This window comes from Myotis davidii, unplaced genomic scaffold, assembly GCF_000327345.1.
Source record: "Myotis davidii unplaced genomic scaffold, ASM32734v1 scaffold1065, whole genome shotgun sequence".
Lineage (NCBI taxonomy): Eukaryota > Metazoa > Chordata > Mammalia > Chiroptera > Vespertilionidae > Myotis > Myotis davidii.
Genome location: NW_006297281.1, coordinates 722,958 through 736,138, shown reverse-complemented (window position 1 = coordinate 736,138; position 13,181 = coordinate 722,958). Strand labels below are relative to the sequence as shown.

General features: G+C 53.8%; 1 protein-coding gene across 1 annotated transcript in view; it reads left to right on the top strand.

The window, feature by feature from the left end:
• The window catches only part of VWA3B (von Willebrand factor A domain containing 3B), a 127,820-nt gene that overhangs the window by 15,833 nt on the left and 98,806 nt on the right, over positions 1-13,181 (top strand). Inside the window, 3 exon segments of the mRNA XM_015570022.1 lie at positions 396-555; positions 6,833-7,002; positions 10,609-10,724. Of these exon segments, the coding sequence (XP_015425508.1) occupies positions 396-555; positions 6,833-7,002; positions 10,609-10,724 (446 nt within the window).

Sequence of the window (13,181 nt, the reverse complement as noted above, 5' to 3'; positions counted from 1 at the left end):
TGATGAGAATCATTGATCGGCTGCCTCCTGCACGCCCCCTACTGGGGATCAAGCCCACAACCTGGGCATGTGCCCTTGACCAGAATTGAACCCGGGACCCTTCAGTCCATAGGTCGACGCTCTACCCACTGAGCCTAATTAGCTAGGGCACTTCCTCAATAATTTTAATCTACTTTATAATGTTTGAAATTCTCTGTTCTCCATAAACATTGTTTTCCCAAGTCAGTACAGCTGATGGCAGGTAATGGTGCTTTGGAAACCTCTTTCAGAGGCTGGGAGCTGCCTGTCTTTCTGTCAGTGTTGATGTTAAGTGGCTGCTGCTCAGGACTGTGAGTTTGAGGGCTGACAGCTGTTGTTGACCACTGCCGGTGACAGCCCCATGCGATTCCTTTCAGGGCTTCCCGAGAGCCTGTGAAGTGGCAGGAGAATGCTGCTCCTGCGATGGAACAATCCATAGCTGCCGCCATCAGCTGGGTGGAGAAACTGACCTTCGAGCAGGCTCTGAGCCAGGCTAGCCGCCTAGACGCTCTGCAGGAAGCGGGGAAAGACAGAACTGTAAGTGTGTATCCAGGGCTGGCTCCTGGTCACGAAGGCGGCTTCAGGCTTATGTCTCACCTCAGTATCCTCATACTGCCGTTCAGCTGATCCGAGTTCCTTCCCAGGGGCATCCCACAGGGGCTGCCTCATTGGCACTGAAGAGCCCCATAGTCTTAATCCTGTTCTCCTCTGAATTTGGAACCAAGTGAGACAGAGTGACAAGCCCCAGACAGGGATCAAAATCACAGCTTTGGTGATGGCAGAGATGGACCAACCAAAATGAGACTCCCTAACACCTGTCCTCTGGGCTCCTCTGGGCTCCTCTGGTGGGGTGATTGGGGTCGACCCTCATTTAGCCATTACCAGGAGAGCCCCTGAGCATCGAGGAAGGACAGGGTGTTAGGACCTGGTTCTGCATCGCTAACACTTTAATTCCACTCTTGCTCTCCTGACAATTAGATGAATCAGGCAACTCTTATGGGAGGAGAGGTTGGAAGAGTCCTCATAGCACCCTTCGATGAGGAAGTAGGGCTTCCCCCACACCCATGTTCTGAAGCTTTCCCACTTCCCCTTCTCACAAATGGGTCTGCCATGTGCTTTCCAAGGTGATGTACATCCATGCCAATGATTCATCCATTTTCAAATGTGAATGTATTCACATTTATACATTTTGATAGTGACCTTTGGAAATAAAGATTTATCTGGAAGAAGTGATTAATGGTGGTGTTTTATGTGTCTTTCAGCCACAAGGATGTGTGTTTTTGTGAGTGACTCAAATGGTGGGACTGTCAAGCGTTAGAGGCAAGCCAGAGAGGAAGTCCTCTGAGCAGGTGGGTCCTTTGACCCGCCTCAACTCCCTGTGTGGGGGTGGGTCCCCTTCCTTTGAAATACAGCTACTTAATACCTATTAATTAATATTAACATTTAATTGCTTCCCAACCCTGGAAGCTGGGGAATTCTATAGATTTCAAGCTTTATTCTGCTGCATTAAGAAGTCCTTTCTTGGGCTAGAAGGCCCTGTGCTGGCACCTTGAAAGGGTAGTCCTCAGCGGTCACCAGGCTGTGTTTATGGATACTGAGGAGGATGGTTTGACATTGGAAACACATTGTTTATCCTCACGAAGCCAGAAGAGCAAATGTTCCCCATTAAAGAAGAACAAAATACAACCTACTTTGTTCTTTGGCCTTTTAGGTTTGTCTTAACATCTGTAAAATTTCAAGGGTCTGGACATTGTAATTAGCATTCAAGAAATGGGACATTTCACAGGCTCGTGTGTGTGTGTGTGTGTGTGTACATGCACACGCGCCCTGCCCTCATGGGTGTTTGCTTTCTTTGTTCACCTGGCTACCCTTGTCACAGCTGACTGACAGCTTGACTGCGAGATTTCCCCGTGACCTTGGTTTTCTGTTGTACTTGCCTCTGGTTTGTGCCTCTCCTTTCTCTGGGCTTCATCCCAGCGCAGGAAATAAGGGACATTTCAGTGAGTTCCAGGGAAGTGCAGAAGGGGAAGAAGCCAGAAAGAAGCCCACACACACTGACCATCAAATGCCCCCTAAAGACCCTTGAGGAGAGACTGTGGAGTATGGCAACTGCAAAGTGCCTTAGACAGGTGGTCCCTCCACCTAGCGCTTTGCTTGGTTGTGGTCCCAAGGGAAATTCTGTAAATGCAACTGCCTCGTGGGTGAAACTGCCAAGCCTTATGCTTTATGAGGAGTAAAGCAAAGCTCGCACGTGTGTGTGTAGGGTGGGGTGGGGAGGGAATGGGTCCCTGCTCTGTGAAACTCAGTCCACCCCAGTGAGTTTCAAACTCATCCGTGTTGCTGCCGTTTGCTATAACTAGAAAAGATTAGGGCTTAAGAAACGTGAACAATAAAGCTAAACACCCAGACTTTTCCTACTGATGATAACCTGCTTGGGGTTAGCATCTCCCAGAAGTGAGTCCTGAGAGGAACCAAGAAAGTGGGTATTGTCTTGTGTCCAGAGACGTACTCGGAGGTTGGGTTTTTGTATCTGGTCCACACGAGAAGGGAGGGTGTCCCGTGCGCTTGGTTACGGGGAGGGAGAATGTTCAGAGGCCCTGGCCTCCTCCGGACTGGGCTCTGTCGCCACAGACAGGCCAGGAAGATTGAACAGCGGGATGAGCATGAGCCTTCAGCCCAGAGGAGCCGGGCAGAGGGTGGGCTTACATCTCTCATCATGGCAGGTGAAGAGCACTGTACATGGGTGAGGTACTGAAGTGTCCTGGGGGAAGTCCTGGCTCATGGGCAGGGCAGCCTGGGGTGCTGGAGGGATTCCACAGTCTAGAGGGGCTGGCATCGCCCTCAGGCCCAGGTGTGCTGTCCGGCTCAGGGCTCTGCCCTGCGCACACTGCGGTCAGAACCCTGCACACGTCCCTTGGAAGTTGGTAGTTGCTCGGTCTTGAGGAGGAGGAGGAGGTGCAGGGCCCCAGAAGGCCTGCTGGCCCAGGACATGTTAGGAAGGACAGACTGGTGATCTCGGCTGCCTGAGAAGCTAACCAGGGGCCCTGCCTCTGCTTTCACAGCGGCCACCTCCCAGGGGCTCCTGTTCTCTGTGTTCTCTCAGCCTCTCTCCATCCACTGACAGGCACAAATGCATTTACCCTTTTACTGGACGGCTAAGTGGGTGAATAGGAGACAGACCCCTGTCTCCCATAGGAGTCCCCCACTGGGCAGTAGAGAAGGAGGGGCCACCTCAGGCGTTCCCTTTACTTCCTTCAGAGATGCAGACAAGCATCAGCTCTCACCTCTGTGTGCCTAGCAGTGGCAGTGCCTGGCAAGGGCTCGCTAAGTCTTTGATGAACATTGGAGGAATAGGAAGGAAATAATGTTGATATTCTTTTTAAATGTTTTTTATTGACTTTTAGAAAAGAAGGGAGAGGGAGAGGAAAACATTGATGGGAGAGAGAAACATGGATCGGTTGCCTCCCACAGGCACCCCTGCTAGGGATCAAGCCCACAACCTGGGCAGTGTCCTGACTGGGAACCAAACCGGCAACCTTTCAGTGCACAGGACGGCGCTCCACCAACCGAGTCACACGCCAGGGCAGTGCTGGTATTCCTGGGCTTGGGGGCTAGATGTGATCTAAGAGAGTCCCCTCCCAACCTAGGGTGCATATTTGAGTTTTTTGAAGTGAAGGGAGGTGGTCTGTGTGGGACCAGGCAGGTGAAAGTGCTGAGCCTCTGTGACTGATAGGGACGGCCAGTGGACACAGGGACCACGGGGGTAGTTCCTGGCAGTAGGAGAATCAGAAAACCAAAATTGCTGCTCCAGGAAAGGGCTGCCACAGGCCAGGGAGGATCTGGAAGTTCCACTCAAGATCCGGGTTGGTCAAAACTGTTGCAGTGGCCAAAGCTGTATGACGAACGAGAAAGTGTTGCCAGACCTCGCCATGTTGATGGGGTCGACTGTCACTGTTGCTTCCTTGCGGAGCGGGCATTTTCAGACCCAGAGGCCTCGGGGCTCTGACTGGGAGAGCCTCGGGCAGTCAGGAGGCAGCCTCTTGGGGCTGGTCCTTCCCCCCAGGCCTGTGGCTGGGAGGCTGCGGAGGACTCCTTGGCCAGCAGATGCAGTTGCCGCGGGAAGCTGTGGACATTGGCCCAGGCAGAACAAGACATTTTGAGTGAAACAGAAACGCTCCGCCCTATTCTATGCAGTATAAAGTGGCAGGAGTTTGTGACACAGGAAACAGCTGAATGTAACCCACACATTTTCCAGGTCTTGTGTTGTCAGATTCACTGAGATTGGCTCGAAGGGACGTGCAGGTCAGTGAGGAAGCTGCCCTGGTCCTGGCTGCCCCTGCCCCAGCCGGGCCTGCCCCGGGGAGCTTGGAGGTGCTGGGTCGGGGGAGGGTTCCCGGGGAGATAAATCCCTGAACCAGACGACCTCCTGGACTCAACTTTGGTCAGTGACGTTGACAGCTGGTGGTCGGAGCCTCGGATGGTGTGGGAGCTGAGGAAGTGGGAAGGGTGCCTGGCCTCTGGCCGCTCAGTGCCCATGATCTTGCTTTCACAGTGCTGGGCGCTCCCCTTCACCTCCAATAGGTGGCCAGCCTTGCCATGAAGAGGCGACAGAGTGAAGTGGTTGAAAGCAAGGACAGCAGCTCATGGGGTCAGGCAGCCTGGGTGTACTAGCTGCAAGACCAGGTCAGTTAACCTTCCAGGCCTCAGTTTCTTCATCTGTAAACTGGGCATGAGGATAATTCATATCCCACAGGACTGCTGTGTAAAATAATTCATGTTAGCTTATTGTCCCAAATGGCAGATGACCCCAGAGCCATTTCACTTTAAAGGGCATTTGGCCAGTTTGGGGAGGGGCTGGTGGTAGACAGCGTATTATTCTCCTCTGTTCTTCTCAGTGTTGTTATGAGAACGGACGGCGAGGCAGAAAGGCAGGGTGCAGGGGGCGGGGCGGGACAGGCGGCCTCGTGGGAAGCATGTAGCTCGGATACCTGAGAGCCGGCCAGAAATAGGCAGTTAAGAAGCTGAGGACTGAACTTAATGAGTAACCCTATCGCCTTCGCGAGAGAAGGAATCCCGACTCGCTGCTGGGTACAGCAGTTTTCAGTTTGATGAAATCTCGAGGGAAAACATTCTGCACAGGGATTCCAGACTCCTGGGTTACTGCCAGGGCAAAGCAACTGGGTCTGCACGCCCTCCGCAGGGGTGCTGCTGGGTGTCAGCCGGCAGACCACCTAGAGATGTTTACCCTCCCTGACCTCCCCGCCGAGCTAGCAAACCCAGAATGTGCCCCCGTGTCTGCTCCCCGTCTCAGGCCACATGTGAATTTAGATCCTCTGAGAGGATGCACCATCCGTGCAACACTTGGCACCAACACACCTGAAACACGCATTACCCGGAGTAGCTCAGCGGCGTCCGCCCTGCATCCACACAAGGTCACGGATGACAACAGGAGAAAGTGGGCCTCGTGCGCTTGCTGGAAGAACAATCTTAGGAATAAGGAGGAATCCGGACAACACTGCTCCTCTTTCAGTGTTTTTCCTGCCACTGGGTGACTGGCTGAGAGGATATGCTGCTTCCCTCAGTCTTTACTCCCCTTCCATCCTTTTTAAAGTCGGAGCTGGAGTTAAAAGGCCTGAGAGGAAGTGGGGGTGGGAGGTAGGGCAGGCACAGGGGGCTCTTTCGTGTTGGCGGAGGGTTGTTGCTGCAATAGGCTGGTCTCCGCTCTCACTGTGGTCTCCTAGCTCCTGGCCTGAGTCCTCCCTCGCCTTCCCCATCCTGGCTCCGGGACACAGAGCCTGCCCTGACCACTGCCCACAGGATGTCCTAACCAGCTGGGGAGCTGATCATAAGCCCATCTCTGTGCCAGGTGGGTGTAAGTCCCAGGCTGGGAGTCTAGGGGAGATCATTGATGGTTTACCTTCTGCTCCAGGGGCCTATGATCAGAGCAGAGAGGCTCGTAAGTCCTAAAGGGATAGGCATCCCCTTATCCCTTAAAGATGGGTGTTCCCCCAGGCATCTGGAGACAATCCATCCAGGTGTTGGTAGGCAGGTGTAGATGTTGTGCAGTGCGGACTCTCCTATGTACATAAGTGTAGGTCATCTTGTTTACTGCACTCTCGCTCTCATCTTCATTAGAATTACTTGCCCCAAGTTACAGAGCTCCTGGGGGCAGTGTGTGTGTGTGTGTCCTGACACAGGGGCTGTTCATTCTCTCACTGCTGTCATGGCGACAAGAGGCAAGGCCCTGTGGATGGACATGGGTCTTTGCCTGCTGTGTGATGTCCGGACAGCCTCACCCCCCTCCAGGCATGCGCTTCCCTGTGAGATGACCTGAGGATGAACCAGCCGGGAATGTGTCTTCCTGCCACAGTCTGCCTCAGACCAAGGATGGAGGGGTTGGATTGCAGGATTCTGGCTCTGCCATGGAAATGGCTGATGTGCTTCCTGCCCGCAGTGGCTGTGTGTCTTCCTGTTGAAAACAGCTGCTCCTGCTCCTGCCCCTGCCCCTGCGCTGTGTGCTGCACTCATGGACCCAGAGGAGGCTCCTCTCCAGGCTGCCAACTATTTCCTCCCATGTGGTACCCGAGGCTGCGGCCACTCCCACAGATCTCGGCACCAGGCCTTGGATCCCTCACTTCCTGACCTTGGTCCCAAATGTCCTCACATTTGGGACCAAGCTGCTGCTTTTCTGCGCTCCCTTCTCTACCCTCACCACCCATTTTAAAAAAAATGCCGTTTTGTAGGAAGTGTTGCCAGTGAGCCCTGCACAAGGCGGGCGGGCAGGAGGTGAGTTGCTGGGACTGCTTTCTTGCAGATTGAATCCGTGTACTACTTTGTGGTGGGGGACATTCCTGAGGAGTCCAAGCAGCTGCTCCTGCAGAGGGTGTTGGAGATGCCATGTCCTGTCTGCACTGTGTCCTTCAACGCCAGGGGAGAAGGCACCGTGGCTTTCCTGAAGGACCTGAGCGCCAAGGCCCACGGCAGGTAGGCAGAAATGGGCCCTGGACGGACTGCAGGGACGGGGCCTGGCCGGTCTGCGCTGTGCTCTTCCGTCTCCCCGGCCATCTCGGTCTCCACACACCTTTTCTTCACTCTGTACTAGCCTTGCCTTTTTTCTTTTTTTTTTTTTAAATCCTCACTCAAGGATAGTTTTCCATTGATATTTAGAGAGAGCGGAGGAGAGAGGGAAAGACAGAGAGAAATATTGATGTGAGAGAAACACATTGATTGGTTGCCTCCTGCACGAGCCCCAACCAGGGCCTGGGCCAGGAGCCTGCAACCGAGGTACATGCCCTTGACTAGAATCTCAGGCCGATGCTCTATCCACTGAGCAAACTGGCTAGGGCAGTCTTGTCTTGTTTTTCCTGGAATTTGGATGCTTGGACATTGTGGGACCTTGCTGACCTTGCAGAGTCTGCCCCTCCCAGGGCTGGCTGATCCTAGAGCGAATGAGTGACCCCTGAGCGAGCTGCCCAATGCAGACTCCTGTTTCCTGTCCACCCCAGAGCAGATACCAGAATCTCCTCTGCCTCAGAACGCGCTGACATTATGCAAACATAGCCAATGCCAGGCCTGCTTACTCTGCCTTTCCCATGCCTTCCTGCAGAATCTCAATACAGACTCCGGCCCATGTTTCTTCTGCCTCCTCTGCCTCCTGACCGGCCCTGGTGCTTTCCTGTGTGGCCCTGGGTGGGGGGTGCCCCTCCTCTTGGGCGCTGTGTTAGTTCTGCCTGCCATAGCCAAGTAGCACAGGCTGGGGCTTAAACAACAGACATTTATGTCTCACGGTGCTGGACGCTGACGTCCAAGATCAAGGTGCCTGCTGATGCAGTTTCTGGTGAGAGCTCTCTTCCTGGCTTGCAGACAGCTGCCTTCTTGCTGTGTCCTATATGGCAGGGAGAGAGAGAGAGAAGGGGGTGGGGAATCCACAGCATGTGAGCTCCCTGTGTCTTTTCAAAAGGATGCTAATCCTATCGCTAATCCTATCGGATCAGGACTCCACCCTGAGGACCTCCTTTTACCTTCATCGGAGGTTAAACCTTAGAGGCTTCAGCGTATGAATGGAAGGGTGGACACGATGCCCTGGGTAATGGACTGTGAGTAATGGACTGTCTTTTCAGTGGCAGTTGAAGTGATCTGTTGGCCTCATCATATCTGAATAATAACAAAATCTGCATTTTAAAACAACCCTCAGGGGCCTGTCTGTGTGTGAGCTGAAGGCCCGGGGGAGAGAGGCCAGGTGCTCTGTGAGAACCAGGAGAGGCCTGGGCCTTTGGAAAGTGAGCCTGTCTGAGCCAGTGCAGTGCCGCCCAGAGGGTTTCTTCTCAAATTGAGCTGCTCATCATCCGAGGCCTGGGGTTTACCTTGCAGGCTGCCTCCGCACCACGCAGGGGAGCCTGGTCACATGCAGTTAGCCCTGCCTTTTGCTTAAGAACTATCCAGGGAGCTTGATTAAAATGCAGATGTCTTGGCGGCAGCCCCAGAGATGCTGTCAGGAGGGAGGGAGAGCCGGGAACCCCTGGGGGTTCTGAGGGACACTGCTCTGGCTGTTCTTAAAGCACTTGGGAGAAATTGGCTTCCATTCTGGGTGCCTGAACACCCCCATATACAGCAAGGGCTCACTGCCCCCCTTTACCATTGGAGACAGAAAAAGGCAACTGGCACGGCCACCTTGCTTGTCCTCTTCTCAGCTCAGGTGGGCAGGTGAGTGGCCAGGGAGTAATTTAACAGGGAGTTCGCTCTGACCTTTAGCACTTCAAAGCTTAACAATTTACCCCTGCATTTCAGCTCCTGTCTTGTATGTAGGCCATGCACCGGGGAGTGCAAGTTTTGAGGAAGAGGGCGAAGTGTAGACACCCCTTCCCACCCCCGTTCCTGCCCTGGCCCTCAAAAGTGAGCCCAACCCACAGCCAACAGTGCTCCTGCCCCTCACAGGCACCAGGGCCCTGGATCCCAATTGGTCTCCCTTCACTTTTGGCTCTTGAGCCCCATTTAAAGTGCAGTAAGGGTCCAACTGTAAGGGCATGTCCTGAGCATCTCAGCTGGCGGGGCCTGGACTCTGGGCACCCCTGTGCCCCAGGGAAGAGCCCCCAGCCCTCAGGAGTGTGCTGTGCTCTGTGGGCTCTTAATGGTGATTTGCTTTCTGCACAGCGAGGCTTATTAGCCAGAGGGAATGTCTGCCTTGCTCTTTTTTCTAATCCGGAGACCACATCAGAGAGTAGAGAGTCTTGGGTACCAAAGACCTTGGCATTCAGGGGGTGGGGCCTGCCAGGACTAGGTTGGCATCTCCTCTGCTCCGCCATGATGCTGGCCATTTCTGCTCGGGGAGAGGTCCCAGCGGGAGGCAGGCACGGCCAGGTTGAGTCCATCGGCCTCATGAGGAGCCACTGGACAAGGCTGGCTGTTCACTGCCATCAGCCATCATCCTGGTGTCACCTGGACCCTTTAGAAACAGACAGACTGCCCAGCTGGTGTGGCTCAGTGGTTGATCGTCGACCGGTGAGCCCAGAGGTCATGGTTTGATTCCCAGTCAGGGCACATGCCAGGGCTGTGGGCTCAATCCCCAGTCGAGGACATGCAAGATCAGTGATTCTCTCTCATCATTGATGTTTCTATCTCTCTCTCCCTCTCCCTTCCTTTCTGAAATCAATAAAAATAAAAAAGAAGTAGGAGGGACTGAGGCTTCCCGTGGCCCAGGCGAGGCCACATCCACGCACCCGCGCTCACCTGTGCTTCAGGGTTCTCTCTGGGAGGGGTGAGCAGCCACGGGTCACCCCGACAGGCTGGAGGACCATTCCTCAGAGATCTCCTCCGCCCATCTGGAGAGTTCCCCGTGACTACTGACTTGAGATTGCAGATAAGTGGCTTCAGCCGTGGCTTAGCCCACGACCCGCGCACCACACCGGCGCTCCTTGGGCTTTAAGGAGCACGAGTCCCTGGGGTGGAAGCTTGTTCAAGTGCCGCTTGCACTCAGCGTCGTGGTGGCTGCGGGAACATGCATCCTGGGCAGTTCCCAGGCACTGCTTTCCTGGGCCACGCTTGGAGGACTCCGTCCCTAAGCCGTCCACACAAGAAATCTTCCCATTCGGACTCCGCATGGGGCCCGGGGAAGAGTATTTGCTGAGCTCAAGCTGACTGCAGCCTGGCGGCCATCGGCAGGTGCCATCGGCAGGCGAGCCAGTGCCCCTTGCCGCCTGAGCTCTGACTACAGGGCTGTGGGCACTGTGGGGCCACGATAGACTTGACTTGTCAAGACTGTGCTGCCATGAACAAAGAATCAACATAAGTACAGGGTATCGTTTCTCCAGGCTCAAGAAACACCATTTGGCTGAGCAGTGACTCTGTAATGAAGAGAAGAGTGATCAGTTAACATCCCAACACATCCACAATTCCGTTTCCTCCCACGTCCCTGTGTGCCCCCTGGGGGAACAGGTGAGGTTCAGGGAAGCGCTGATGGTGCCCGGCAGCGGCCAGGGAAGCGCTGATGGTGCCCGGCAGCGGGGAAGAGCAAGGTCACGGTCTCGGGTGACCGAATGGACATGCGCAAGCACCACTTTCCCGCCTAATGTTGCAAATCTCTTCACGTTTCAGGTTCCATGCGTTTGCAGAGAGAACAGAGTATGTGGGATTCCCTGCATCCTCCCTCAAGGATGGTGACAGTGTAGTGACCAGCAATTCAAGGAAGCTGAAAGGAAAACCCCCTCCAGGTACCTGGCATAGGAAAGAACAGTGTGCGTGTGCCTTACTGACTGCAGGTGGTCGTGTGTCTTAGGAATAAAGCACCAGGTGGGGACTGGCTGGGTCTTGGGTTATGTAGGTGGTACCGGGGCAGAGCTCATGGTGCTAATGGTGAGTTTGTCAGTGTAGCATCCGGTCCGAAGTTTATCACCCGGGGAAGCGGCCTACGTGGTAAGTGCTCACAAACTTGGGAACCTTCTGGAGACGTGGCCCCGGGGCATGTCAGCACAGGCCTTAGTTCTTGGCAGGCAGAGCCCTTCCGGCCAGGTTAGCTGGGTGCTGTGGTGAGGACGCCTACGGTCTCATTTCTGGGGCCCTTCACGCAGTGACAGTGGAGCTTGTAGATGCCCGTGCGGGATTGGCCTGCCCCGTGTTGGGGGCCAAGGCCACACAGGAGCCTCTGCATGGGCTGAATGAACCTCCCCGCTCATCCAAGGAGTGTGATCCTAGGGTTGAGCAGGCATAGAAAATGAGGTCCCAGAATCAGTGAGAAGCAGGGTGGTGATTCGGACGGTGCTAGACAGTTACTCGGAAAGCCAGGAGGTGGAGTTCCTTTGGGTCTGTAAGGTGCTGGACTCAGCACACACCGCCGGGAGAAGCAGGGAGGAGGTGCCTTTGTGAGGTGACATGGCACAGGGTAGTCAGAGGGCTGAGAAAGCCCAGCCACCTCCATCCACCCTCCTGCCAGCAGAAGGTGTCTGTCCTCAGTGTGAGGCAAGCAGGACTCTGGGACAGGGAGAAGCTGCAGTTAAGCTGCTAAACTCCTCTCTGTAAGTGTGGCAGAGGACGGGAAGGGCACTGGGGCTTCGCCGGGGCAGTGTGTCAGGCGGGGAAGGCGGGGGCAGCCGGGGGCCAGGTGGAGACTAAGGCAGGGGGTGGGGCCACAAAATGTGTCAGAGACAGGCTTTGTGACTTCACATTCTTAGTGCCCCAAGCAGAGCAGGAGTGGTCCCTGTGACACTCAGGGCGGGCACTGCTTCAGGTCATAGCCTACACTTTGTTCTGACAGTGACGTAGACAACTCCAGGAAATCAAAAAAATACCCATTGATAAGCAAGGTTGATGCTAAGCTAAGAAGAAGTTAATTCAGAATGTATGCCATCCTATTGGGAATACCTGCCAAGACGAAGCCTGCGGGCAGTGGATCAGTCGGGGTGGAGACTGGATGTCGCCAGCTCCCCAAGGCAGGCCAGTTACTGCCAATGGGTTTAATTTTGGCCTCTGTACTCCTTGGAAGTCAGTGTCAAAGGGAGACGTATCTGGCAGCATAGCTTACATTTTCTGCAAGTGTCATCTTCTCAACCCTGCGACGCATACAAATTGAATTACAGATTAAAACATTCCTCTTAGAACAAAAGGCTCAGAGCGTGGCCTGCCACTCGAATGCCATTTCAGTGATCACAGTTTGGGGAGAGAGCCCCAGATCCTACATATGGACCTTCTCTCCTCTGTCCATCACCGTGTCCCAGAAAAGCCAACGTTCCAAGTCTACCTCTCCCACTCAGAAACCGCCCCAAATCCTTGACTCTTTTGTTTGGAGATTTTGTAGTTTCCACCCTCAGTGAACTGCCTCAGAGACAGTTCTTCAGTCTTTTCCTGATCAGTTCCTTCCCCGACCCCTCGTCCCCCACCAGCTGTCTCAGGCATTCATCGGTGCCAGTTTCCCCAGGTTCCCCTCCAGTGTGGGGAGGGAGGGTTCCTGCAGGAGGTAACTTGCCAACTATTGCATAGAAAAGCAAGACTGTCAAGTGAGGGGCTGGGGATGGGTGCTCAGGGAAATCACCTGCCATTTAAAGAGATTTAATGCTGTAATTGACTTTCAGAGGATAGCTTACCATCACCCCGTGCAGTACACCAGTGCACAAAGAAACTGTAGTTAAGGTAAATATTTTTAGAAATTGTAGTAAAAGATACATAACATAAAATTGAACATCTTAATCATTTTATTTCAGTAAATACATTAACACATTTTAGCCAGATCACGAGAATTCTCGTTTGCTAAGGCTGTGGCCTTAGAAAACTTTTAAAGGATATTAGTTTGTAAGAACATGTAATAAGTAACTTCAATGGGTATTTAATTGTAAAGCGTGCCCGTAACGTTTATGTAAAACGTTTTTTGTGCTCGTTCAATAGAAACTTATCTGGCCACTGCGTAAAGCTGGCAATAAAACTACCGGTCCGCAACTTAACATTGTTGTACAACCAATATTCGGAACTCTTTTCATCTTGCGAAACCGAAACTCTACACCTATTAACAACAAATGCCCATTCTTCCCTGCCCCAGCCCTGCACCCACCACTCTCCTTTCTGTTTCTCTGCCATTGCTGTATTGTTATTGTTACTAGAGGTCTGGTGCACAAAAATTTGTCACTCGGGGGAGGGGGGGGTCCCTCAGCCCGGCCTGTGCCCTCTTGCAGTCTGGGACC